General features: G+C 41.7%; 1 protein-coding gene and 1 long non-coding RNA gene across 2 annotated transcripts in view; one reads left to right on the top strand and one right to left on the bottom strand.

Annotated features, from left to right (window-relative positions):
* Window positions 1-21,905, top strand: part of EFHC2 (EF-hand domain containing 2) — a 55,572-nt gene extending 33,667 nt beyond the window's left edge. Inside the window, exons 8-15 of the mRNA XM_081199198.1 lie at window positions 1,723-1,888; window positions 3,505-3,647; window positions 6,894-7,090; window positions 8,185-8,318; window positions 11,015-11,212; window positions 12,462-12,554; window positions 19,876-19,981; window positions 21,721-21,905. Of these exons, the coding sequence (XP_081055324.1) occupies window positions 1,723-1,888; window positions 3,505-3,647; window positions 6,894-7,090; window positions 8,185-8,318; window positions 11,015-11,212; window positions 12,462-12,554; window positions 19,876-19,981; window positions 21,721-21,819 (1,136 nt within the window). The 3' untranslated portion in view covers window positions 21,820-21,905. The remainder of the gene's footprint in view (window positions 1-1,722; window positions 1,889-3,504; window positions 3,648-6,893; window positions 7,091-8,184; window positions 8,319-11,014; window positions 11,213-12,461; window positions 12,555-19,875; window positions 19,982-21,720) is intronic.
* A 1,022-nt stretch (window positions 21,906-22,927) lies between these two features.
* On the bottom strand, window positions 22,928-26,385 carry LOC308589782. The gene is made up of 2 exons (XR_014009481.1): window positions 26,173-26,385; window positions 22,928-23,405 (listed from the first exon to the last, which is right to left on the bottom strand). It is a non-coding gene; the product is annotated as an uncharacterized lncRNA (long non-coding RNA).
* Window positions 26,386-27,124: the final 739 nt, after the last annotated feature.

Here is a 27,124-nt window from a genome sequence, read left to right as displayed (position 1 = left end):
TTCAGTGCTGCCAAAGCAGCAAAAACAACGTGGGAGGCAACGGTTATGAGTTACTGGTCTCTGCAGCCACAGTGGGTGCTGTGATACTCCAGCGGTTTGACTTTGCCCCTGGAGGTGCACTGCATTGTCTTTTGAGACAAATGGATGCCAACAAGTGTAAATAAGTATCTCCTGATGTCTGCTCTGAATCTTCCAACACTAAGTTTCACTGTCCACGAGTTCTAATATTACGAGGGAGGGAGAAAATCTGTCTCTGTAACCACACCATGCATGATTTTATGCATCTCTGTATTAGGAGGAATGTGCACTAAAATGCATATGAAGTTTGGGGAGCACTTTAATAATAATAAAAAGCATAAACTGATGTGGAAGTGTGGGCATACTGCACTTAAGACTGAAAAATGAAAATAGCAGATTCATCCAGTTAAAGTTCAGCCCTTTTAAATTATCATTGAATGCAGTTGGAGATTTAAGCATCATCCTAAATAATTCAGATAGGTAGTACTAAAAGGTTGTTAACTTTTACTAGGGTTTCTACCTGGCATCCTTCAGCTAAAGGTGTTTACTAGGTGTTTCTACCTGGCATCCTTCAGCTAAAGGCAATCTGTGGCTGCTTTGGGGGAAGGCTTTTGTCACTACCCACCTCCCGAGCAAGCAAAGTGGCAAAAATGTTCCTGGGGGAGGAAAGCAGCTTCTCTTAATTCAGGGCCCATTGAACAATATATCCCTATCTCAGACTGAAGCCAGAGTAGTCTGTGAATTGCCTGGTAGGAGGAAAGTAAGCTGTTCCCCAGTCCATCCGCTTTTTTGGCCTCCTTTGGGACGCCATTTCAACATGCAAGTTCTCTTTAGTGCATCCGCTAGCGTTGCACTAGATGGCACTGTTGGTATGCAAGAGAGATTGTAATCAGAGTCATATTTGTTATGCAAGCCCTGAAACCCAGATGCACCAGGCTACCCATACACTGGAAAACGCTACATTTCTTTCTTCTCAAAGGACACATGCCCACCATTACTTTCTAATTCTGCACACGCATCCTTCTCAGATCTGGTTGTTTGTTTTTTTTCAACCGCCATGTGTGGATGTCTGTCCATGATTATTATTTTTAAACAGCAAAAATGTACTGATATAAACCAAGTGAACTCAATGGAAATGAATTGGCTTAACCCCCAAATAGTTTTATTTAACCCGACAGTCACTATGTAAAAGGTTGGGTGCTCCCATGCAAGTTATACATTGTTGACTATGGTAATGATGTCAACAAGTAAATTATGTTTATGAGATGAGTGCAGATCAATTCACCGGGATTAAGGCAGCATTTAAGAAAAGAACACAGAGTGGAAAAGACAGGTTTGAAAAGGCTGAGCCCATTGCAAAGATAAGAAGGACTTTTGTTTGTTGGCAGTCTCCCAAGGCTCACGGAAACATTTCGGTTTTTCCCATCCATAGAGAGAAGTTGACAGAAAGCAGAGAAAAATATCAATCACAGTATGCTCCCAGAGGAAACAACTTGAAAAATATTTTCAAAATTGGGCTTTCCTGTTTAGGGGAAACATTTGCTTTTCTAAAGTGCACACGTTATTCTTCAGTAATATATCTGCCAAAAGGGGAGAACAATTTTGTTTCCTTAGATTGAGAACTCCTATATCGAAATGCAGTGCCATTCTTAACATATTCAGGAACTGAACAGTGAAATGTCAGTTGCCAATTTTGTGTTACAGAGGACTTTACTCCAATTCCATACAAAGCGCCACCTCCTCCAAAAGTAGAAAGAAAGTTCCCACCGTATCATGGATTTGGCTCTGAAGAGGACTCCCTTTGCTCCTGCACGGGCTTGCTTCCCAAACCACCCCAAAAAGACTTCAAGAAATTCATGGAAAAAGACAGGTATCTGAGCAAAAGCAATATTTGGAACCTACCCCTCCCCTCAATTCCTGAAATGGAAAGTGAGAGGGGGAGGGAAATTACCATTAAACGTTTTTATGTCAACCGATTTTACAAAAGGGCTTTGTAATATTCATAATTCTTATGAGTCAAGCAGATAATAGATTTTCAGAATTTAGAGTCTGTGTTCCTACCATACATGCCTGTTTTCATTAATCTCAAAGGCTTAGCTCTAAAAGAGATAACAAGAACCACAATAGTGACACACTAGTGTCCAGTATGTAATGGGGGAGAGATGCTGTCCTCTCCTTCCTTTGTTTTCCCATTTACTTTTCCTGTTTCCACTGTCTAATCACATGCTGTGCTGCCTAGTGATGCTTTATCAGTTTTGTAAGGGATTCTGGGTTTTGTTAAGCTTTTTTTGGAATCAGTGCTTCTGTGTTACTATGGTTTGCTTGGGAGTTTTTATTAGCAGAATGATGGAGGGAGAGCCCAGACATGTCCGCTTACCCCCTTTTTGGTGGGATGGCCAGTGCCTCCCCTCCTGCTGGCGATGCAGGGCTGCGTGTCGGGGTCTGATCCCTGCCGGAGCACGAGCTTCAGCTCCTATTCCTGGCTTGAAATCCTGCTCTGTGTCAGCCTGCCAAATTGGCCAATGGTGCGGAGGGCTAGGCTCTCAGGGGGCAGGCTCTCGGGAACAATCAGGCTTCCCTCAGGCCTTCTCCTGAGGGATTTAAAATAGCTCACACCAGCCCCCGATGCCCAGCTCTTCTTTGTGGGATCACAATTGCTGGGCTTTGTTGGCTCAAGCTCAGCGCAAGACCTGGGGGATTTTCAGCCTTGGTTGGGGGGGGGGGTTGTACCCTCACCTTCCCCTCCAGAAATAGGATATCCTGTTAAAGGGATCTGTGATGGAGTTGCTTCTGACCATTTGCCCAGATGGGGGGCTTGGGCCTCAGCACTCTTAGAGGCGGGGATCCCCCTATTTGATGTAAGTCATAGGAATCCCTGCTGCTGGGTTGATCCTGATGTCATTTCTGGTAGGCAGCCCAGAAAAAAATGCATACCCAATGTCTATGTCAAACCACTTCATCTGTAGGCAATAAAGTCGTGGCCTGGTTTGATCCCATTCAACTGTATGGTCTCCTTTATTAGTAGCTCACCTGAGCAGGGGTGGCGGGTAGTTTGTGGTCGTGTCCTGCCAAGTAACACCAGATCCATAAAATCATGTGTTTCTTGTCTGGTGTGGTTATTGGAGTGCCATTTACAATTTATTGTTTTAGTTTGTAAAATCGTATGTTGCTTTTTTAATCAGCTACCTCACAGAGTGAACACTTTGTAGAATGTAAACAGCTTCTGATATTTTGCTACTGCTTAAGCTTAGGTTGGTTATTCCGCCCCACCCCCCAAACAAAAATGTGTTTGGAAACACAAAAACAAACTCATTAAAGGCAAAACCTGGGCATGGGTAATGGCAATCTTCCCAGTGGTTCAAACTGATGTAAAAGTTGACCAAAGACTGTTAACTTTTTAATTGTTTTACTAAACAAATGGCAGGACTTCTCCATGTAAAGGAAAAGGAGACAAATCTTGAATTTGTACCTCTTCTGCTATTTCAGGCAAGGCCTCGAAAGTAATTTACTGCGATTTCTTGCACAATTTATTACTACTGATCCCATTGACAAAGACCGGAAGTTCATTGTTTCTTATTATCTGAGTGATGACACCATTCAAGTGTTTGAGCCTCCCCAGCGAAATACAGGTGAGAGAGCAGATTCAGTTCTAGGTAATTCTAGTGAAAAGGGCAGAGGGCCTTAGTTATTTATTTATATTAAAGGATCACAACCTTCGTCAGTTGGGTGGAAATAAATGCGAGAAATAACTCGTGCAGGGACACACAAGGCACACACATTTGAAGGCAAACAGACCTGTTGCATTAGAAATGGTAGCACTATCCTAGGATTACCTACCCCTAGCAGAGCTGTATTGGAACCAGCTACTGCCAGCATAACAATGGATCATGCAGAGACGCAGTGGTCAAACTCCTTTGAGGATGAAGACTTGAATGTGCAGGAATCTTTAAACATTTGCTTATTTCTAAAAACCCAAATTGTTGTAGCATGTTTGCATGCCCCGGACACATAGGTTACTATTCAGTCTTGTCTACAAACCTACAAAAGTCCCTGCCCTGCAGATTGTTTTGCTAGTCTGTTGGGGGCTAGCAGAGGAAAAAAAGGAGGGCGTTTCTATGATGAGATATCCTATGGCTAGCAGGCAAATCCTTAAATACAAGGCTGTGTAAAATCACAACTTCATAGGCTGCATGTCCTCTGGTTAGTATCTGGGTGGTATGCAATTGTGGTAGCTGCCTCCTCCAATTTGGTCACCCCCCCCCCCACAATTTGTTCTGATTCAGGTGTTAATCACCAATAAAAGCTCCTGCTGTCTCTGGCCATAAACTGCGTAACAGGATAGAGATATCTAAACTGAAACCCACCATTTTCCACGGTAGCAAAAGAGTACTTGATTTTGTATGGGCATTTAATATGCAGTACGCTGTATGGGGGGCAGGGGAAAGCAAATTTAGGTGCACTTTCCTGATGCTTCAGTAATGTATTGGTGGTCTGAGAATTTAATGCAGTTTAGCTTTTAAGGAGATTACGCAATGCAACTGCAATTCCCAGGCCTAAATGGATCGCAGGTGGTAGAGTCTGTTGGATTTGGATGATGGTTCATTGCTGGTACCGTAGGTGGGGCAGGGGTGATGGAAGGGGATTATACCCTTTTCTCTCCCAGTGTTTATGATAATTATCTGGTGCACTTTGTGGCCCCTTTTGCCTCAGAGGCAGCTGTGCATATTTTTCAAGATGGGGGTACTGCCTGCGGGTTGGGTAGGTTGGGTAGTTTGCTGGTGTGTGAAGGCTAGGGTGAAGGCTCCATTGGCAATGAAAATGGCAATCCTAAGGGATGTGTGAGCTGGCTTCTGGCTTTTTCTAGACTCCTGTGCTTGGCTGACCAGATCCTTCTGGGAAGCCTGAAAGTGGGACCTGAACACAATACTCCTCTCCCCAACTTGTGATTCCCAGCAATTGGTGTTCAGAGACATTTACTGCCATCGGATAGCCCGGGGATTGGGAGCCAGTGCCCTTCTAGCTGTCATTGGACTCCAGCTCCCATCAGCCCCAGGCAGCATGGCCATTGGTTGGGGATGACGGGAGTTCAGACTAAGACCAACATATGGAAGGCCACAAATTCCCCATCTGTGATAACAGCTGATAAGACTAGTAGCCATTCTTTCTTCAGCTAGTGGTGATAGGAATGGGGACAGACTTGTTTATCATCACCCTCAAAATTCATACAAGAAGGTTGGGTCTGGTATACTCCATCATTCTGGGGAACTGCAACAAGAGGAAGTGATAGAAACTCTTTCCTAGGTGCTGTTTGTGCTCGGGTAAACAAGATGGTATACTTTGTGTTGTGCTGTATTTCTGAAAACAAAATACTGCACCTTCTCCAACCTCCCAGATCTTTACACTAGAGGGAGAGAAAGAGAGAGAGAGAGAGAGAGAGAGAGAGAGAGAGAGAGAGAGAGAGTAGTTTGGGCTGTGCTGTCTTTGTCAGTACCTTCTGAATAATTGGTTTTATTTTTCCATATATTTTTTCATTGCAAAAATTATTTTATAGTTGCTAGAAAGTAAATGTCTCTAAGTGAAGAAACCCAGAACCCATAATGGCATTAAAAGCTTTTGTTGACTAGATAATGCAGCTGTCTGCTCAAACTGATGGTCTTATATGCATCAGTAACTAGATGGGAGGAAGCTGTTGTGACCTGGCTTCTATTCTTGACTCTTAAATTTTCATGCTTTTACAGGCTTAAGTCAGATCCTGAATTTTACCTTAATGGATTTTTCACCTTTCAGTTTTATTGTGAAAGGAAGATTTCTGAACCAAATTCAGGTTGAATAAAGCATTATAGGTTCTGCATTTACTTATAATTTGGACTCTAAATGGAATTTCATTGTATTGCCCATCCCTTTTTATGACGCTTATATCACCAAATAATACATATGTAACATTTTATGATGCCTAATGCATGCTTTGGGGCTTTTGGTTGGGAGTGCAGATATAAGCAGGAAATGAACCACAGGCATACCAGAGTTCATGTACTGCTTGTATTATATGTCCAAGGGAATGATCTGAGGGCACATGCTGCAGCTGCCACTTAGTTGAAGCTCAGAGGGTCTCTGGTTGGGTCGGTGCCTGGATAGTGGACTCCCTGAGAGCATAAAGACTTCCATTCCACAATGGAAAATGGCAGAATATAAAAGTACTTCGTAAATCTGGGGTTGACCAGGTGGTACCTCCACATGTTTTTCAACTGAGCTTTCATCAGCCCAGCTTGCATGGCCCAAAGGTCAGGGATAACTAACTTTCCCCATTGATTTCAGTGACTTGGCTTCTAGGATAAACTAACTTAGGGAAGTTTATGCATGGAAAGTTTCCCATCTCCTTTCAGCCACAGGAGCCCCTTGAAAAACCTCTCCTGAGGGCCGGAGACACTCCTGAACAATGTGTGACGGGTTGTGGGAGACTGATGGGAATCACCCTAGGCTTGGATGATAAGATAACTTAAGGAAATTGATGGAAGGAAAGTTTCCCATTCCCCTACTTTCAGGAATTCATTAAGTTAACATAACGTGGAATCCAACCCATTGAAATCAGTGGGTCACGTTCATCTTCCTCCCCAGCAGGCTCCTGTATCGCATCCCACACCATTCCCAACCCACAGAAGAAACTTGATGAGGGATGCACTTAGCTGTTGTGGGTGGGAGGAAGGATGAGGAACTCCTTTGTCAGACACTGAAATGGCCATATCAAGGAATCTGCATTTAAAGGTGGAAATAAATATTGTGGTATGGCCAGTTGGCTGATAGGAAATTTGAGGGTGCAGTTTCTTTGGTTTCTTTCTGAAATATGCAACTTGTTATTTATTGTTCTCTTGTTACAGGGATAATTGGTGGGAAATTCCTGGAAAGAGGTCGTGTTAAGAAGCCTGGGCAAGAGCTATATAAGGCTGAACTGTCTGAGTACTACACAGCAAAGGATCTGTATGTCGGAGCTAAAGTGTGTTTCCATGGACACGTCTTTCTTTTGGTGGATGCTGATGAGTATGCTTTCAACTACATGGAGAAACATGCAAATGAGGCAAGCTGTGCTTTCCAATCCTTATTTGGCCTTTAAAGCATATGGAGTTTTATTATCTTGCTTAAATAATGGTGGCTCTGAAAACCACTGTTTATTCACCCCCAAGATCAACACAGAGCCACCGTTGTCTCATTTGAAAACGACCCGGTGAGAAAAACGGGTCCATGTTCTCAACCTGTTCTCTGCGAGATACATACCAAATAATGTCTTTGGTAAATGTCATGGAGTGCACTTTGTGCCTGATGATTCAGGCTCGCAGATTGACTTTCATAATGTCCTAATCCCGCCTTTGTTCCTGGAAGAATAAATCAGCAAAAGCAAAAAAGAGAACTGCTGATACAGTCTGCACTGTACCAGTTAATTTCCCCGTGCAAAAGATAAAGGAGTCGAAGCTAACCAAACAAAATCCATAAGAACATCTGATAGTTGTTATGGTTCCTTCTCCACAAAGGAGTTGTGCAAGAGCCCTTGGGGGAAAGAACAACCAAATAGAGATAAAATTAGGATCCTGAAAGGGATAGTACAGCGCTAGGGGCACTGTTTTTAAAAAGTCGTATGTTATGGGCAACTACGTACGTAACGTATTCTAATGAAATAGCCATGTTCCAATAAAGTTGCATTAGGGTCACTTCCAGACAACCTGTTATTGAATGTTCATCCTGATGTGCTTGAGCAAAGTTTGCAGGGAGATTAGATGCCAACCACTATTTATTGAACATTTGTTCTGATTTGTTGTGCAAGATCCCCAAATGGTGAATGCTGTTCCATTTCCGGTGCTGAAGTAAGATTCTGCAACAAGTTCAATTGGCTTCTGTACGTGGAGGGGGTGCCACATCTTATGCAGCACAATGTCTTTGACTGGCACTGATTTTCTCAGGTTGAACTTGGCATCACTTTGAAAACTTTTTATAAAAGCTACTTTGGGATTCAGTGCTGGTGTTTTAAAAATAATGCAAATATAATGCAACTAATGCATGTCTTTGTCATAAAGGATATGCATAACTAGCTACTGTAGTTTTCAAGCTGCTGTGCATTAGTACTTTGTATATATATATACATGTTCTGTTAGTCTCACCTGGACCCTTTCTTTACAGTTTCCTATGGCCAATATCTGCGTAATTTTGGACAAACTGAAGGCAATAGGAGAACCTCGATCAAGAGAGATTAAGCAGATTTTTGCAGCTGCTGATCCTCAACACACCACCACTATTGATTATGATGAATTTAGGTAAGTCTCTGAATGCGTAGACGAAAGGCAGTTTAAGTTTAGGGTATCTTCTGTGAGGTTCATATCATCAAGAACAGAGAGAGAAAATCTACTAGGATGTTGGATATTGGCTTTCTCTATTACATAGAGCACAAACAGGTTAACTAACACAAGGTCCTTAGCAGTGGTACCTGTGGAGCACCTATGGAGTCTTGTTCTGACCTGAATTTGTATCTTTTGGTAGGATGGACATATTGTGTGGAGTTTTGGCAGTCTCATTGCTATAAATGATAGGTGCAGTGAATACACACAGGCTGCATACACACCCTACTCTTAAAGCACATTTTCACCCCACCCCCGCCAACATTTAATAAGCTACAGTTCCCAGTACAGTGGTACCTCTGGTTATGAACTTAATTCATTCCGGAGGTCCGTTCTTAACCTGAAAACGTTCTTAACCTGAGGTGCCACTTTAGCTAATGGGGCCTCATGCTGCTGCCGCCGTGCTGCTGGCGCACTGTTTCTGTTCTCATCCTGAGGTAATGTTCTTAACCCTAGGTACTACTTCCGGGTTAGCAGAGTCTGCAACTTGAAGTGTTTGTAACCCAAAGTGTTTGTAACCTGAGGTACCACTGTAGTCTATGGGGAGGGCCGATGTGCTTTAAATCTATGGTGTGTATACTGCCTAAGATGTGTGAAGCTCCCTTACACTGAGTCACACTTTTGGACCATCTAGTTCATCAGCGTTTCCCACTCTGATTAGAAGTTGCTCTCTAAAGATTCAGACAGAGGGTTTTCCAGCTGCCCGAGATCCATTTTTTAAAAAGAGGTGTGAGGTCTCAAGCCTTGGTCCACACACCTGACTCTGGTTGCTGGCATGTTCTGATGATGCGCACCTCACCCTGTTCCTAAGGCTCTTGTTGGAACACAAAAGCCTCACTGATGCGTGCAAAATTGAAGCAGATGACAAACCCACTTTATTGTTCCTATATTCTATTCCTGATTTCCAGTCCTATTCTTTCATTATACGACAATTTCTGTCATTTGAAATCCTTAAGGCTGCAGTCTATGCACACTTACATAAATCCCATCGAACACATTTAATACATGTTTGCCTTTTTCTTGATACATGCAATAATTACAGACCTGTGTCCTGTGCAGAAACATTGTCAAAGTAAACACGAAACCTCCCTGTGGAAACGCAAACTTTTTTCACTTTCTCCTTGTCTTTTAATTAAGGGTATTTTCCTGCAAATCTGTGTTTTGCAGGACACTGGCCTGAAACAGTAAAAATGTTTAAACTAGGATCTTCAAACTCCACTTCCAAGTCATTTTCATCTGGGCAGAAAATATGCAAAAATTATCCTCTGCTTTGAAGCTTCCAGTTACTGTGCTCTCCCCCCTGCCCTTTATCTTATTTTCCATCTGGAAACGGATGATTTGTTTGTTTTTTCCTTGAAAGCTAAAGTGCAATCCCAAATTTTGTTCTCGTAACGCCAGTTGATGATTTGGCATTACGTTTTAATGGCCTGGTTTGATCCATTTTCTACAAACATATTTTACAACTGGGCACTGTTTTGTAAGCACGGATGGATCTTTATCATATTCAGGGACTCAATTTGGATGTTTAAAGTAATGTGCATGGTTGTTGTGTCTTTGTATTGAAATGAAAATCAAATGGCAAAGTACCATGCACATATTGAGATTTTATATTTCTGAGAATTTCTTATATCAGGAAAAGTCATACTGATTTTGAGCAAGCATCCATACATCTCTTTGAAATATTTGGCTTTTGTTATGACTTAAACCCATCCTGTGCAATGTGCTTTTTAACATGTGTAATAATTTGAAGAGAACTTTGCAAACCAACACTTTCAAATTATAGTGCAATCAGTTTAACAACACGATAGCTTTAAGAAAATCTTGACACAGATTGAGTTTACTTTTTGTTCTTATTGCAAAGCCACTTCAGAACACACTGGAAAGCAAAAGAAAAATAACAAAAAAATATTGTTACCAAATCAGTAGATTGTGCATCACCTAAATATAACCGCTTTTGAAGAAGGTTTTTTGGGTTTGTTTTTTTAAAATAATATATTTGTTTCCATGTTATATGAATTAGTCATTATTTCTACATGCAGCTATTCAAAAAAGTGTTTCTGCTGGATGAGTAGATAAAACAGCTGCAAAAAGCACAATTATGAGTAGTTACGACATTTTGGAGTTGGGGTATTGTTTAGGGGATTTTTTTTTTTTTGCTAGGGGGGTTGTTGCTGTTATTGATATTAATTTTTTGTATCTTTATTTTTAGATCTTATGATTTATGTGGAAATTGTTGGATTTGGTTGTGAACTTTTTGATGTGATTCATTCATTGTTTATGACTACCTTTGATATTTTTGTAATTATGTTCTTTTTCATGTCGTAAGCAGCCTTGAGCATGGTTTTAACTATGGAAAGGCAGCCTACAAATAAAATGATGTATGCCTGTATGTATTTTTCCATTTCATTTTTTAATTTCCATTCCATTTCATTGTGTTGAAGCTCAACGAAAATAAGATTTAATGTAGATGCTAGTTAAAAATTAGCGGTATGTTTTGTGCCAACGCAGTTTTGTACTAATGCAAGGCCACTTCAGAAAATGCTGTATACATTTGTTGCTCTTTTCAGGTACACTTCATGCAAGCAATTATAATATACATTTTTTTTCTTCCTCAGAAATTTGCTGTTGAATATCTCAGATAGAAATTTATCAGAACATGAAATTATGACCCTTGGGCGATACTATAGCTTGAGAGATAAGAATGAAATGGATACCACCTATCTTCTAGCAGTGGCCCAGGAACAACTTAAGAAAAATAGCTTTGAGAATTTTGGTCAACTCTTGGCAGTGCTTGTGTACAACGACCGGAGCAAGTAAGGAATGACTGTGTACATAGCTAAGTACTTAAAGGGTGCAAGGGGGTAACAGAGAAGTTATAATATATTTACAGAAGGTGTATGTTGTGAGTAGGATACAGCTTCTGAACTTTCAAAACAGTTGTTCTTATTCAGCTTCTGCATTTCTGATGCTAATGGCTTGTAAGCAGCTGGATGTAGATGTTTCCATTAGGTATGAGGAAATAGCTGAGTTTCTATGAAGCCCCTCCTGGAAATGTGGTGGCCTCACCTAGTGAGGAAGGCCATCTCTGTCCATGTTGATTTTCCCATTGGAATTAGTGGGAATCACACTCTGATCCTAATCACATCTACTTGGAAGTAAGTTTAGTACTTCCTCTGCTTTGGATTGTAGACCTTAAAGTCCTTTGCTTTGCCTATGGTGGTTTGGGAGTGTCCTTCTGCTTTAAGTGATCGGAGAGCTTTGCTTCTACCCTTACATTGAACATAGGCAAAATATTATGTCTGTCTCAAAGTCCTTTGCAGCATTTTGGAAAGACCCAGTGTATCTTCTTTGTCTGGCAGGGCATGTCCTTTTTGCTGCTCTGAGAACCCAGTGTCACTGTTATGGTCTGAATCTAATTACTACAGGGAACAATTTTTAAATCCTATTGACTTAATTGTTTTGGTCTGCAATCTGTTAATTCAAAGCTCCAGGTTTGGAAGCAAATATAGCAATATAGCTCCCACTGGCCTTCAGCACATTTTAGCATCCTGGAGGCAAAGTGCTTGAGCTGCAGTCCTTCTTTGAGGGTGCATGAGGGGGAGGCCCTGGCAGAAGCACTGAGATGGACAGGTTGGCTGGTGGCTCAGAAAAAAGAAACAGGAAGTCTGGCCAATGGCCCATCTAGCTTTTATTGTCTTTATGGGCTGGCAGTGGCTTTATAGGAGTTTGAACAGGGTCTGGAGGTGCTGGGGAGTGACCTGGGGCCTTCTGCAGCTAAAGCAGATGACCTACCTCTGAGCTGCAGCCCTTGACCCTAATAAGTGGGCATGAGTATTAGCCTTCCCTGGTACTCAAAGCTCCACACAATGGAGCAGCTTGAAGGCAAGGAAGAGTCACTGGACTGCATTTTAAGAAGCTTTCCTTTCCAAAAGCTTTTCCACCATCTTTTCCAGGTTACTATTTTTTAAATGCAGGTATTGACACCTCTTAAAGCAGGCATTTTACATTTTTCTATTTTCATTTAAAAAATGAATTCCATGAGAAACATTTCTGTTTGTGCAGATGCGGACTGCTGGCCAGCGACAAGTGCAGGACTATATGCAAGTCCTTCAGGCTACCAGTAGCAGATGATCTTTTGCGAGCGATATTGGCTGCGTAAGTCTCAACCTAAGATTATATGAATTTATGTAAATGGTGTGTTGAGTTAGGAATGCTGGAAACCAGGAACAGTTTTTGAGGAAGGTTTGAAGGAGGCATAGCCTCCCGGGGCATACATGTACGTTTCTTTTGACTCACTGCTGTGGCTGGATTTGCTGATATCCAGAAGTAGAACAAGGGGTGACTCAACAATCCTGTGCAGGGTTCCCAAAAGCAGCTTTCATTGGGGCCAACAAGTGAAATGTGATAGGCCATGACCCACGGTAGAAGTTAACAATCTTGCCACGGTGAGAGAAGTCCTGTTCCCTCTTAAAATTCCAGCTATACCGCAAAAGGGAGCCTGCTGCACTCTCCTTCAAGCAAGGTTCAGTCCAGATCTTTACCTTTTCTCCCTCTCCCCTGAAGTCCAGCTTTGACAGGTGGGCAGGGCCACCCACCAGCCAATCACCTGACATCATGATGACACCAGGTGACAGCTAGCTGGGTGGCCCTGCCCATCTGTCTAGAGTTGACATGTGAAGTCAGCTTCACCAACCTGTTTCCTGCAGGGGACAAGCACTCTGGTGAAGCAGCACCCAACAGGATTGAACCCTCTGCTCACCAGCTGATGAATAGTGACTTCAGTCTTGCTCTCTGCTAGGCTCTGAGCAGGATTCAACCCACCACCCATGTATCAGAGGGGGAGTAGGGTGCAATGCTGTGCTTGCCAGTTCTCTCATCAGCTGCTGAGTGGGCGGGGTGTTAAATCCTGATGCTTTGGCTGCATGCACCAGTTATGTTATTGAACCCCACTCCCCCATCAGCTGATGTCACCCACCCATCAGAGTGATGTCAGCTGATTAACAGATGGGTGTGGTTTGGGGGAAATGGCCTTGTGGGCCAAATGGGCCCTGCTGGTGGGCCAAGAGGATCCTCACCCCTACGCCAAAGGGTTGCATGAGACAGCTGAGGAGGAGGCATGCCTGGTGCAACTTCAAAGCATTCCTGCATGACTAGGGACTGAGGAGAAGCTCACTCAGGCTGAAGCAGACAACCTTCCCTCTCCATCTGGGGCTGTTGGGGAATACAGAGGGAACTGCCTCCTGTTGCAAACTTTTGAAACAGTTGGGAAAACCTGGAAAACCTGTTTATCTGAGGTGAAAATGAGATGAGTGTACACACAATAAACAGCTACCTTCAAATTGTCACCAGAATCTTTAGCCTGACTTGTATAAAATGGCAAGCTGTCAGCAGTTTGCCAAGTTGTGCTTCTCCCTGTTGATTGCTTCACATATTCATGAGAGTTTCATTTTTGTCTTCATTGCAAACAGCCTTTCTGTGGATCCCTTATTAACTTTTTATTAACGAGATGGATCATATGAGCTCTGTGTGTGTACATTGCACACTGATTCAGTGTCTTAGAGATGCCGAAACAGCCTGGATTATTGTTTAGGAACTGTGCTGTTCAGACAGCTGTTTCAATAGTGACGGTTTAAATATCTATATAATACACAGATTGCAAATGCAGTCTGAATCTGACAACATTAAATGAAAAGAGGGGCCTTTGTTATTGAGGTGTGGGGCTGCTCAGATTGAAAACAACACTGCACAGATGTCAGAGTTCCGCTGGGCATCTATTGTACTGAGCAACCTGCCTGCAAAATGAGAGTGTAGGGTTATTGCTTTAACTTGTGTGACATTATAGCTCCCATATTTGCATTGAGGTGGGGGAGAATGAACCTGCAGTTTTACTGTGTTTTGGCATGGGCTTCTCAAGATGTGCTGTGAAACTCACGAGGGAAGCCTCTGTGTAAGGAAGGGTCAAAGCAGTACACTGGAGGAGAAGCATGCCGTCTCTTGGCCCAAGGCCACCCAAGTTGTCATCCCTTGCTGATGCCCAGATTTTCCTCCTCCTAACTAATCCATCTTGGGTTCTCAGGAGCTATGAGGCTTCTTGCTCAGGTCACTTCCTCCTTATCAAACAGCCCCCTCCCCCCCCCATCTCCTGTTTTGCTGAGGGCTTTGATACTGAATTAAAAGACTATATAATGCCAGACTTGCCTTGTATTGCCTTGTTAAAAGTGAAACCTCTCAGAACGTGAAATGGTTCCTCGCCTTTTAAAGCTCTTTGTGGCCTGTCATAGCAGTAGGTAACCTTTTGTCTTTTCCCTCTTTTCTGAAATGCCTAATAAAAATAAGGCACAGTTATTAAAAAATCTGGTGCCTCCATAAAACAAGAGCTTTTCAGGGAGTTCCCTGCGGTAGGCAGATGGATGACTTTTGCAATTTGCTGCACATTCATCATTTCTGACACCTGCTCATGAGCATTAGTCAAAGGGAGTAAAATAATTCATTTTTAGAACTCCCACTAACCTGAGCTGCCAAAAGTTGTTCTGGGACAGCTAGAATCCAGGAGTGAAATGAAGAATTCTCTCCTACTTCTGGAAAGCAGTAATTAAATAGATGCAACCAGAAAAGAGAGTTATGTTCTATCACTTATGATAAATGTAATAAGTCTTAAACATGGGGGCCTTGTTATCTATAAACCATGGAGCAATAACATGAAACTGTATTTGTGATGTGTACCCTGATCCTAAATGTATTTCATAAAGTGAACTGTATTGCACCAGTTATCTGAAAGTGAAGCCCACCCTTGCTTTCTCTGAACAGTGTGTTTAAAATCAGCGTATTAATCTGAAAATAAACTACAGGGCTTCGTATCGCAAAATATGAAATGGGCCAAAGGAATGCATTACTTATCTAAAATACAGACATTAATTGAATTTGCTTTGGTTATTTGATAGCAATGAAGGCTAAGGGCTTGAATAGTTTCCCATGTTACTGTGCCACACTTGTTAGAATATTCTTTGAAAACTTGATCCAACAAATTTGAAAACTGGAGCATGTCCCCAACTATTTCTTGAGTTATACAGTACTAGTTTTACAGGGGTAGAAAAAGCATGTACTGTTTTTTCCACAAGCACATTAACACACAACTCAGGCTTTGATAGGAACAGTGAAAAAGGAGGTAGATAACTAGTGTTCAACCCCATCTTCATGGGGCCGCATTTCCTGTGAAAGATTAGGAACACAGTCAGCAGGTGCAGTTTGAGGTAGCTTTGACACGAGAGGCCCACCTGGTCCCTGTGGCCCATGTCTGCTTTTGATCTCCCCTCCCCACTTCACTTACTTCAAAGCTTTTTACGCCGTCTCTTAGGGCACAATTCCATTCTGCACAGAGCGAGCCTGGCCACAGTTACCTGTGCTCCGATAACCTTCAGTCTAGACTATTGAAGTGTGTTGTGGGGAGTTTCCTTTGAAGAGTGCTCAGAAACTTAAGTTCAGAACCCAGCAGCTAGATTGCTACTTTTCTGGGAGCAAATCCCACTGAACATACTTCTGAGTAAACATGCATAGATCATACTGCAAATCAGTTACCAGGAAAGGAAGCGTGGGTGGAGAAGAAACTTGATGGGTGTGCAAAAGCACCTGAAGTTAACAGAAGGGGTAATCTGGGGTTCTGTTTGGAAAGGAATGCATGGAGCAACAATTCAATGTACAGTAGTTAAGAGAAGCACAGGGTCAAAAATACTGCCTTCTGTTTTGTTTTGTTTTTAAATAAAGTGCATACCCTCCAGTCGAAAATAATAAACAATTGGGTTTATATACCCTATTTTTCGCACCATAGGGTGCACCGGACCATAGGGCGCACCTAGTTTTTAGACGGGGAAATCAATTAAAAAAACTCCCCCCCCCAGCCCCAAAGAGCACAACCTGTCCCTGCCGGAGGGTTGTTCACGGCTATGGCACAAACCAAGGCAGTGAGCAGGATGGATTGACTGGCTGTTTTGGCTTCCTCTTTAGCCCCACGCAATCCCTCCCTGCCGGGAGAGGCTGCGCAGGGCTAAAGAAGCCATAGCCCCGTGCAGCCTCTCCCTGCCGGAGGGGTTGCGCGCGGCTATGGAACAAGCCTGCATTCGCTCCATAGGACGCACAAACATTTTCCCTCAATTTTTGGAAGGGAAAAACTGCGTCCAATGGAGTGAAAAATACGGTATATCCAAATATTGCCTTCTATTCAAAAACCTATGACACAAATTAAGCCAATCTGCATATGGCTGCTTTGCATAATAGATTCTGGTTCCGAGATTCGGGTAGCCAGGTTAACTTGGACTGACCGATTCATTTTGGGGTGATGATTTGGAAATGGAAGGTGAGAAGGGTCTGGAAAATGGAGACAGGTGGACTGTGGGACAGAGGCTGGAGAATGGTAGCTATTTGAGAAGAACAAGGTTTTTTCAGGGCATTGGACCATTACCTCTGCTTAACCAGCAGAAGTCCCTTTCTGAGTTCTGAAGTTTTTCATCAGACACTGTACATGCATTGCAAGCGTTTCTTCCTTAGAACCTTGTAGCTCTTCCATTTTCCCCTGCTCTTTTCCGAGTCAGCCAAAAGAAGCATACTGTGAGCAGAGAATGGCAAAAACTTATTAATAAAATTGCAGGAGGTTAGCATAGTGTAGCCATCTAGTGTTTCCCCAAAAGATACTTTTGTGATGAAAGCTTGTAGTAGTAGCTGTAAAAAAAACGCACACAGAATATATTACAAGGGCCATAGAGCTCACTGAAAGAATACACTTTATTCTTAGACTGAAGTGTAAATCAGGTTTAATGCCTGTTGACTTTTATTGGGTGTGTTTGCTATTTAAACATAAGGGATTGGGAATAATTATTATCCAGGATTTTGGATATAATCTCTAAAATTCTGGCTATTTATTGGTTCAATATTTTTATGTGATAAGTGATTACTTGTCCCAAACCAGAAGAAAAAATAATAATGTAAAACATATTTGTGGCAATTTTCCAGATTCCCCATCAGCAAGCAAACACAGGAACATAATTACCATCCCTAAACCAGTTGCATACTTCTGATAAACAAAGGTTTTTTAAAATTTTCACATAGGACGGTCGGACCTCATGGAATTCAGCAATGAGTCCCATAGGAATCAGCCTATAAGAAATATTCCGTTATGATAGATAAACCATGGGAGCTACAGGGACCACGACCTCCCTGCCATTAAATTGTGCTAGTAGCATCAAGGCATGGATTGCCTGGGGAAGAGAAAGCAAACATCAGCAGGCCAGCACAATATTCAGAAAATACTCCTGCCACATCCCTCCTCACTGCATACCCTCCCAGACAGAGAAGGGAACATGAATACCAGTTCAAACAAGGTGTTCATCCTTTTTTCATAGGAGAATTCCAGATATAATTCAGTGTCTACTCCAAGCATATGAAATAAAAATAAATGAACAGTTTAATTTTCCTTTATTCTACATCATTTGTTAATTCTTATAATAGCAGGTAGCTCAAACTAGACTTACCTAAACAGTTTCATCTGGCACTCCCACTTCATTTGGAATTTTCATTTGGTACTCCCACAGTGGTAAGGTACCGCCTCTTTCCATATGAACCAACCTGGACCCTGAGATCATCTTCTGAGGCCCTTCTTCGTGTGCCTCTTCCTCGAGAGGCCCGGAGGGTGGTAACACAAGAATAGGCCTTCTCTGCAGTGGCTCCCCATCTATGGAATGCTCCCCCCAGGGAAGTTTTCCTGCCATCTTTATCATACACCTTTAGGCAACAGGCAAAACGCTCCTTTTTTAGCCAGGCCTTTGGTTGACCTGATCAACATTCCATATCCTTTTAAAATGTGGCTCTTTTGGGGGGATATCATTGGGTTATTGCTTTTATTTTAATTTTATATACTGTGGTCCTTTTATGTGAACTGCCTTGAGACCTCCGGGCATTGGACGGTATATAAATTCAATAAATAGTCATAATAATCATAACTAATAATAATAGTAATAGTAATAATAATAATAAACATTTCATACATTGCATTTGAGGTAAAAAGCAGAAATAGTTAACTATTGTAATAAATCACCATAAAATTATTTTTTACAAGGTTTTATTTAAAGGTAATATATATTGAAGGGAAAAGGGCCCACCTCAAACACCATGACAAACTTATATGCAAATCATGAGATTGTAATCTGTAGCACTGCCTCCATGCTTTGTAAAGTGGGTATATTCCCCGGGCCTATCTCCCTCTATCATACTGTTTAATATTAGCAAGTCCATCTGCCTTACAACTTTGGCTACTGTAAATATGATCTTTAGACAAATGGGAGGTACCTCTGGCTAAGTAGATATCTGGTTCCAGAATCTGATTGTAATGTGTGTACAAATTAACATTGTTGGCTCCCATACGTGTGTTAAAATCCTCTGCAATGATAAACACTGCAGTAGGATATAGGGATTCCAGGGATTCTATATAATTCTCTAGTTCTGTCCAGATAGTATTCACAGTAGATTTTGTTTTTACAAGGTGGTAAGTAGATGTTAATCAGCATGCAAAATAGTTTCAAAACTATAACTGTTAAGTTGTGGGTGAACATATCAGATGACACAGCGATTCTTCAAACAGCTCTTCTTTATTCAGAGGCCAGAACAGAACTGAACTGAAGGGCTCAGTCAGCCTGCTTATACAGTGGTGCCCCGCAACACGAATGCCTCGCAAGACGGAAAACTCGCTAGACGAAAGAGTTTTCCGTTTTGGAGGTGCTTCGCAAAACGAATCTCCTATGGGCTTGCTTCGCAAGACGAAAATGTCTTGCGAGTTCCTGCGGGTTTTTTCCCCTTCCCCCCCTTTTTCTAAACCGCTAAGCCGCTTATCAGCTGATCCGATAAGCCGCTAAAAGCCGCTAATAGCACTAATCCGCTAATCCGTCAATGGGCTTGCTTCGCAAGACAAAAAAACCGCTAGACGAAGAGAATCACAGAACGGATTCTTTTCGTCTTGCGAGGCACCACTGTATAGAGCTCCAGTACAACGTTACTGTAGCAACTTTCTTAAACTATCCAATCACTGAACGTCACTTTCGATCCTTCATTTGCATAACTATCTACAGTATCCCCCTGCTGGCCCTTCAGTACATAACAATAACCAAGACAGCAGTTGCAAATGGGTTTCGTGGAATCATGGCTGTTGTAGTTTGCATTAAACTTTGTGGAGATGAAACATGCTAGACCCCCCACTGGCCCCACCGCCTTTCGTTGAGGGAATGGCTGTCAATGAGTGACATAAAGTATGTTTTCCCCCTCTGCACACACACACACACACACACACACACACACACATCATGAATTCATGTCCATTTGGTTCTTATGGGTTCAAAAAGATAGTTTCTAGGTAAAGGATGAAAAATCATTGCTGTGTTAAGCAAAGTAATAGCCGGTCACTTCCTGAATATGTGCATTCCCAATCTGATTTTAGGTGTGAAGATTGCAAAGAGCAAGTAAATTATAAGAAACTAGTCGATGGGCTAAACTGGAGAGATCATCCAATTCCAGTTTTCCAAACCATCTTGATGCCTTTACAGGTAAGCCAAAAGTATTTCTGACTGATGGACCTGCACAAACAAGAACCTCCTACTGTAGCTTTCAAAGGAAATCCAAAAATTTATTGCAGTCAAATAATTAAAAATGTACTTAGTAATGAATGAGAACAAAACATCCAAAACATTTTGTGGATTCTGGAACTTCACTACGCTTATATTCGCATTCCGAGGACCACTTCTTACTTGACTGTTGAGGTTGCAAATTCTTCTGATGAGGCATAAGCCACATGTTGGGTGTCTCAGTACTTCAAATTTCCAACCTATTTCCTGCTGCTGCATGACATCTGGATTGAAAGTCAAAATCTATGCTCATCTTGCCTCAAAGTATTTTTGGTGTATTTCCCCCCTTGTTTTAATTGTTTAAATAGCTGAAGATAATTTTGATGAGTACATTTTAATGAAAAGGGGGTCCTGAGGGAAACTAAAGGAAGGAATGGAATTTGAATCCCCCTGTTGGATTTTTGAACTTTATCCATTATATCTTCATCTCACTTGTGATTTAGGATTGAGTATTTCTGGAGTGCTTGATGATTATATCTGACACACAGAAACCTCAGGCTGCGCTCTCATTGACTAACTGAATCCAGAGAGTTTTATTTAATCTGTCTACCAGTTTCTAAGCTAACAGGTCCCAGGAAATAAATCTTCTCCTTGCTGGTCCCATGGCTTCATAGATGCAGTTTACTGCCCTGATATCTTCTCCAAGAATGCTGTACTGAAGATCACTATTCCCCAGCTAGCTTAATCTCTAGCAAAAACTAAACAATTTATGTCCCAAAATTCCAAAGCCTGGTTTAAAGATGAGGTCTTCTCCCATCCCTGACAGCCATCAAACTGTCAACTGGGTCATATTATATTGTTAGTGGGGTATACTGAATGCATTCTGTTTTTATAGCACTGATTCTCAAATGGAAAGAGAGATAGTGCAGGGAGCTTCTGGAGCAACAGAGACCTCATCCTTAAGATGGGCCTGGGCATGCCTCTGGAGCATTATACGCTGCCTGGGAAAGGGGAGTTTTCTGTGAGGCACTGGGAAATTATGTACATCCAGGTCTGGTTTAAAGATGAGGCTTCTGCCACTGCTGAGCTCAGCTGTTTTTCGCACCAACACCCTTTTATCATGGTAAGTTTTAGGAAAGCATGGAGGGAGGAAGCACTGTGGAGAGCTTTTTTGGGTTTGGTCTTTTTGAGTTTTCTGGGAAAGCTCATGGAAAGCTCAAGATTTTTCTGCAGGTTCTCCAAGAAAGTATGGAAACCCAAGTTGATTACAAGGTGGGCTGAGGAGAGCAAGCTCCTCACTAGTTGCACGTAACCAGTGGATTCTTGTGGTGGTGGTGTATTTTTAGGTTGGGCATGGGAATCAATATTCAGTTCTGCCTTCAGAGTAGCCTCTAAGATTTTGCTAGTCTCCTGTTGCTGACTCTGCTCAAATTAAGGCTGATTAGAGTGATTTTGCATTCCCCAGGTGAGTTTTAATGCTGCTGAGGTTTTTCCTTGTCTCTGCCTCTGTTTTAAGGCCATTCGATCTAGAAACTTGCATCTGATTTCTTAAGCTTAAACGTATTCTTGTTAATGTTACTCTATAATACCATAGTTCTGTTTGTATAACGATTTATGGACGGAAATGAGGACAGCACGGCTTCTTTGTGTTTTGTGCCATTTCTGGCTGCTTTCCATTTCAGCCCTAAATGTGTTTTGACCACTTATTCTATTATTTTTAGTATGAAGATGAATGGAGAGGGGAGCCACCGACCCTTCCAGTGAAGAAGGTTCAATACTTACCTCTCATGGTGGATCTCTTTGGTAATGAAGATTCTTAGCACCTCTTTCAGATAAATGTTGCAACTTCCTTTCTCTGGAGACTTACTGTACATGCTTTTTTAAATAAAAGAATCACAGTTATAGATTTTTGGGGAAATGTAAGTTTTTGGTTTTTTTACTTTATTGTAGAAATATAATTTAGATACTTTTGTAATTCTTTCAAACTTCAATAGACTGTACTGTACATGCACTTTCACAATTAAAATCATTTAAATTTACCTTTACTCTCGGTTGTTATATGTGCAGTGAGCACTGGGTAACTGGTTTCCAAATGTTTTTGTGAAGTTTCTAGCTAAGGACCATGTCCCTCACCACCACCACATGCACACAGCCAGACGCTGCTGCCCTTCTGTTTTCTTACAAGTTACTTAGGATAGTGGCCATGCTGATCCAGACCCTGACACGACTCCTGACCCTTTAAAAGCTGCATAGAAGAAACAATTTGACCAGCCTCCCACCACTGCATATCTTCACTCAGAAAAGATGTGCCTGGCAAAACCCTTGCCTTTTATGCAACTTGGAAAAGATACGGACACTTTTGCAGTAGGGTGGCTTTCATAATAAAACCATGATACGTTACTTTGAGCTTGGACACAGGCCTAGTCCTCTCTCAGATGGCAATCTTGTGCCTTGCAGTATCATTCCAGATCTGCAAGTAGCGGCTTACAGATCTGAGTGTTCTGAGTGATCTGACTTTGTGGTTGTAAGGGCGGCAAATTGCCCCATTATGATCTAGTTTTAGCAAATGCCAGATGAAGTGAAAGCACACTTCCTGGTTCTGCAACTTCAGATTCTGGTAAGGGCTTGTGTGCTTGAATGCTTCCCTGTGAAAGAAGAAAAAAGGTTCTTGCAAACAGACTTGTATCATAGTTGGGAATAAATTTTAATTATGCAGTCCCACGACAAATATAACAATGTTCTCTCAGTATTAATATCTATATGGTAATAGAAAAAAATCTAAAACATAATTTGTGGCATTTGAAACTCTAACTTGGAGATGTGGTAAGACTGTGGCAGATAAGATACGCATTTATGGTATTATCCAAAAACAAAGAAATCTCAAGGTGGGCAAATGATAGAAAGTAGAAAGGATATTGCAAATTATAAGTTTTCTTTTGACCTATTGGCCAACTTCTTGTCTGGTTTATTGGGGGTGGGGGTGGAAAACTGCAATTTGGTAATTTTTCATATATAGTTTGTGCAGCCAGGAAAGGGTCATGATAGCTCCTAACTGGAAAAGCACTTCTGTTCCAAGCATTTATGAATATACAACTGGAATTTGGAATGTGGGCAGATTTTTGAAGACCACTAATTACAAGCGAATTAAAGAAAGGTTTCCATTATTCAAGAAATTTAGAGAATTTTGCTTTTTTATTCATTATTGGAAACATAAAATTGACAATGTACTTTTATGCTTTGCTTTCTTTATATTAAGAATCATCTGGTGCTGTTTGTGTTTCTTTTTGTCTTGCTTTGTATCCCTTGCCTTTGAGTTCTTGTATCTGCTCTCTTCAAAGTTTTATTGATTGCGACTGTTTTGCCGACATGGAATTTTGCTTGGAAATAAAGTTACAAGTCCAGGAAACTAAAAGGAAGAGCACAAATAACAATAAACCAATATCACAAAAAATCGCTGGTTACAGTCCTTGGTTTATCATCAGCAAACTTGTGGAACAATTAGAGTAAAACAGCCTAAGGAGAAGCTCACAAATGTTTGTGTGCATTTGGTCAAGCAGGTTACCTAGCTAAATCAAATTCAGAAACACTATATGCATCTCTAGTTGATTGGACTGTGATCAGAAGCATGAAGAGCTTCAAACTAGGGGATAAACTAGGCGATATACCATTGTTTTGTAGAGATGGGACTTTCTTTTCTCTCTCTTTTCATTGTAGATGTATTGTTTTTCAGTATGACATTAGCCACCTTGAGTGCATTGTATTCAGAGTGGAAAGGTGATAAAATAACATCACAACAAATAAGCCAGTGACATAGGTTAAGGAGATAATTTGGCTGACCAAGGGTGAGCTTTATGGTACTAGCCAATGTGATGCTTTCCATATGTTGCTGAACTACAACTACCATCATCCCTGATGGTTGGCAGTGCTTGCTAGGGCTGATGGGAGTTGGAACTCCAACCACATCTAGAGACACTACATCAGTCCTGCTGCAGTTGCTACATCACACTGACTCTCACACTAGATTGCCCTCATGAAATGTCATCACATCTTGTGTATGAGACGTTTAAAACTTGGGCATTGACCAGTTTCAAAGCCCACTGGAATCAATTTAAATGACACCAATTTCTCCAGAGGGCTTTGAATTTGGGCCAGACTATTCTGTCTGCTCCTGTTACAGAAAACATTCACTCCTGCTTTCTGCAATGCACTGAAGTACTGGCTTAAATGCCATGTAAGCCTCTGTTTATAAAGATAAGAGTTTGCATAGGGTCCAGGTTGATTTTTGTGACTGTACTATAGAAGTATAATATAAAGTGGAGGGAGGTAGTTGTGTAAGGAAGTATATATGTGCATGCGCAACATATTGTACATTACTGTTGTAGTTTATTCACAGCATAAACAAGCAATTTGCAATTAAAGTCCCCTTATGGGATTTATGCCAGTAAATGGTGATAAACTATAACTATGCCACTATAAATAACCTGAACAGTAGAGGAAGCATATAATTTACAGATAATATCCCCATTAGTAAATTTTATGGACCAATAAACAGCTCCCACAAGTTAATAAATGCCAAAGCCATAAACACCACTGCTATTAACGCGGCAAGATTTCAGTCCCTCCTCCTTTTGTTGGTGGTCCCAATATACCAGGAGAAATGTTATCTCGGGAAAAACATTTATGCTGGCTGTATAAATAACAACGAATTCTTCAGACCCATCTGGAGCTCCTCCATCTTCTCCATGACCCAGGTGGTCTGGTTGTGGTGGTGTGTGCATTCTGCTTCTCATTGCAGCCCCCCCCCACTGCATATATCTGATAGATATATTGGCAGAGAGAAATCACACCCCAAATTCCTCTGCCCTTGTCAATACACAGTTTGAGTTGCATAGCAGCCTTTAAACAACAAAAATTCAGATGAATTTATGGGTCCCCTTTAACTGTGCCTCACCATCCTTTCCCCACTTTCACAGAATAGTGAATGGTGTGGCTGAAGTATGGCCGTGAATGACAACCTGAGAGCTAATAAGACATCTCCTTTATAGGAAGAATGAATTTCCTTTTTGTTCAGAACAGAGAGGATGGTTAACGAGGCCAGCTGAAAAGAAAACCAAGCCTTCTCTGATATTTAAAAACAATGATTGAAATAGCGAAGCATCTTTCATAACATGTCACAGCTTCATTCTGTCAAGCAGTCAGTCAGCCAGGAATGTAATTGTGTTTTGCGAAAATACATTCATAATGTTGCTTGATGTGCTGATGACCCAAAATGACTGAGAGCTTTACAAATCAACCTAACTTCATTTGCCCCCCCCCTCCCAGTTTGATCTGCGCCATTTCTTTCCATCTGATTCTCCTACAAACAATGCACAATGCTTAACACCACTGTTTCTGTTAGGCTTTGCCATTTTGGCTGAGCTTGTTTCCATGAAATAAGCCTTCTTTTAAGCTGCTTTTGAGATTCATGTTTTTGACCTCTGGGGCCTTCATGGCCTTTAGAGTATTCTTATCTTTACCATGGGGATTGCTCTTTTAGCAGCCAAAGGATTAACTACCTCAGAAGCAAGCCACCCAGAAATAGCCTCTTTTCATTCTCCCTGCCCCTGGCATGATTTAATGTACAAGTTTTTTTAAAAAAATTAATTCAACTTCTCTTCAAACTCCTTGAGTTTTATGTTCTGAGAAGAACAGCTGCATCATCCAAATAACTTGTTCCCAGGGCATCATACAAATGCATGCGAACACTTCACATTCAGTAACACTGGCTGATGTTCTCAGGCCTGCTCAGCAAGGTCAGATACAAACCACTTGAAAGGTCTCAAAGGTCCCACTCGGCATGCATTGAGATGAATTCATTGACTTTGCGGGGGGGGGGGGTAGCCAGTTAGCAGCTCACACAACCACATACAGCCACAGAGGGATTTTATCTGGTTCCAGATTTCAGTGCTGATACGGTGAAAGGCCAATCAGGTTTTCCAATCAAAAGTGAACCCTACAACCTACTATTAAACAGGACAGATTGGGTCTATTTGTGGGATGGGGTGGCTCTCAGCAAAATGGTTTTGGGACACCTATGCCCTCATCCTCCAAGTCCTAACCCACCAGTACCTCCTTCACGTCCCTTGAGTGAGCAACTGAATGACCATGGCAAGAAGCAGACTCACTCTGCTTACCTGCCCGCTCCATCTGGGTGATATGGCAGTGTGGCACAGAAGATGGGTTTACCCATTCAAGGAGGGCCATGCCAGCTTGGAGAGGCATTTTTCATTGCCAGTGTTGGCTGTTGCTGCTTCTCAGCCTGCTGGTGGTTGGTGCTGGTTCTGCTGGGTCTTCCACTCTTGACACCAGGCCTCCTATTAAGATTCTGGGCAGTGAGAGATTGCCGAAGAAGCATCCACCCAGCAGTGACTGTGAAGAAGAAGAAGAGTTTGGATTTGATATCTCACTTTATCACTACCCTAAGGAGTCTCAAAGCGACTAACAATCTCCTTTCCCTTCCTCCCCCACAACAAACACTCTGTGAGGTGAGTGGGGCTGAGAGACTCCAGAGAAGTGTGACTAGCTCAAGGTCGCCCAGCAGCTGCATGCGGAGGAGCGGAGACGCAAACCCAGTTCCCCAGATTACGAGTCTATCGCTCTTAACCACTACACCACACTGGCTTCCCTGTGGTGTGTGGATGAGGAATGGTTTATTTTTCCTAATCTGATTATCTGAAGAATAATGGGAGGAAAGTACAGGCTAGGCATGGTGGAGAAATACAATTTATTTCACGTGTAAATCTGGCTCTATCATACTTGCACTTTTCGAAAAAGTATGAGACCAGAAGCACAGCTGGCCTTCAGAATTCTCACCTCTCTGAATTTTGCAATGCAATTCACCAACCAAATGATGTTTTCAAAGATGCATAGATTAGGGGAAAGTGTACACAGCATGAATATATTAGTGAAAATAACATATGATAATGCTTTACATTTGGAGAAATTGCAAAGGCGTGTACATTAATCAAAACTACAAACAAATATGTTTATTAGGAGATATTTCATTAGAATATTTTTCGTGAGGATTTTTGAGAACAAAATTCTCAAATTGCGGCAGAAATGTGGAGAACAGAATTTAAGACTGGA

This window comes from Podarcis bocagei (genome assembly GCF_964188305.1).
Source record: "Podarcis bocagei genome assembly, chromosome: 6".
Lineage (NCBI taxonomy): Eukaryota > Metazoa > Chordata > Lepidosauria > Squamata > Lacertidae > Podarcis > Podarcis bocagei.
This window is presented reverse-complemented; position numbering and strand designations above follow the sequence as displayed.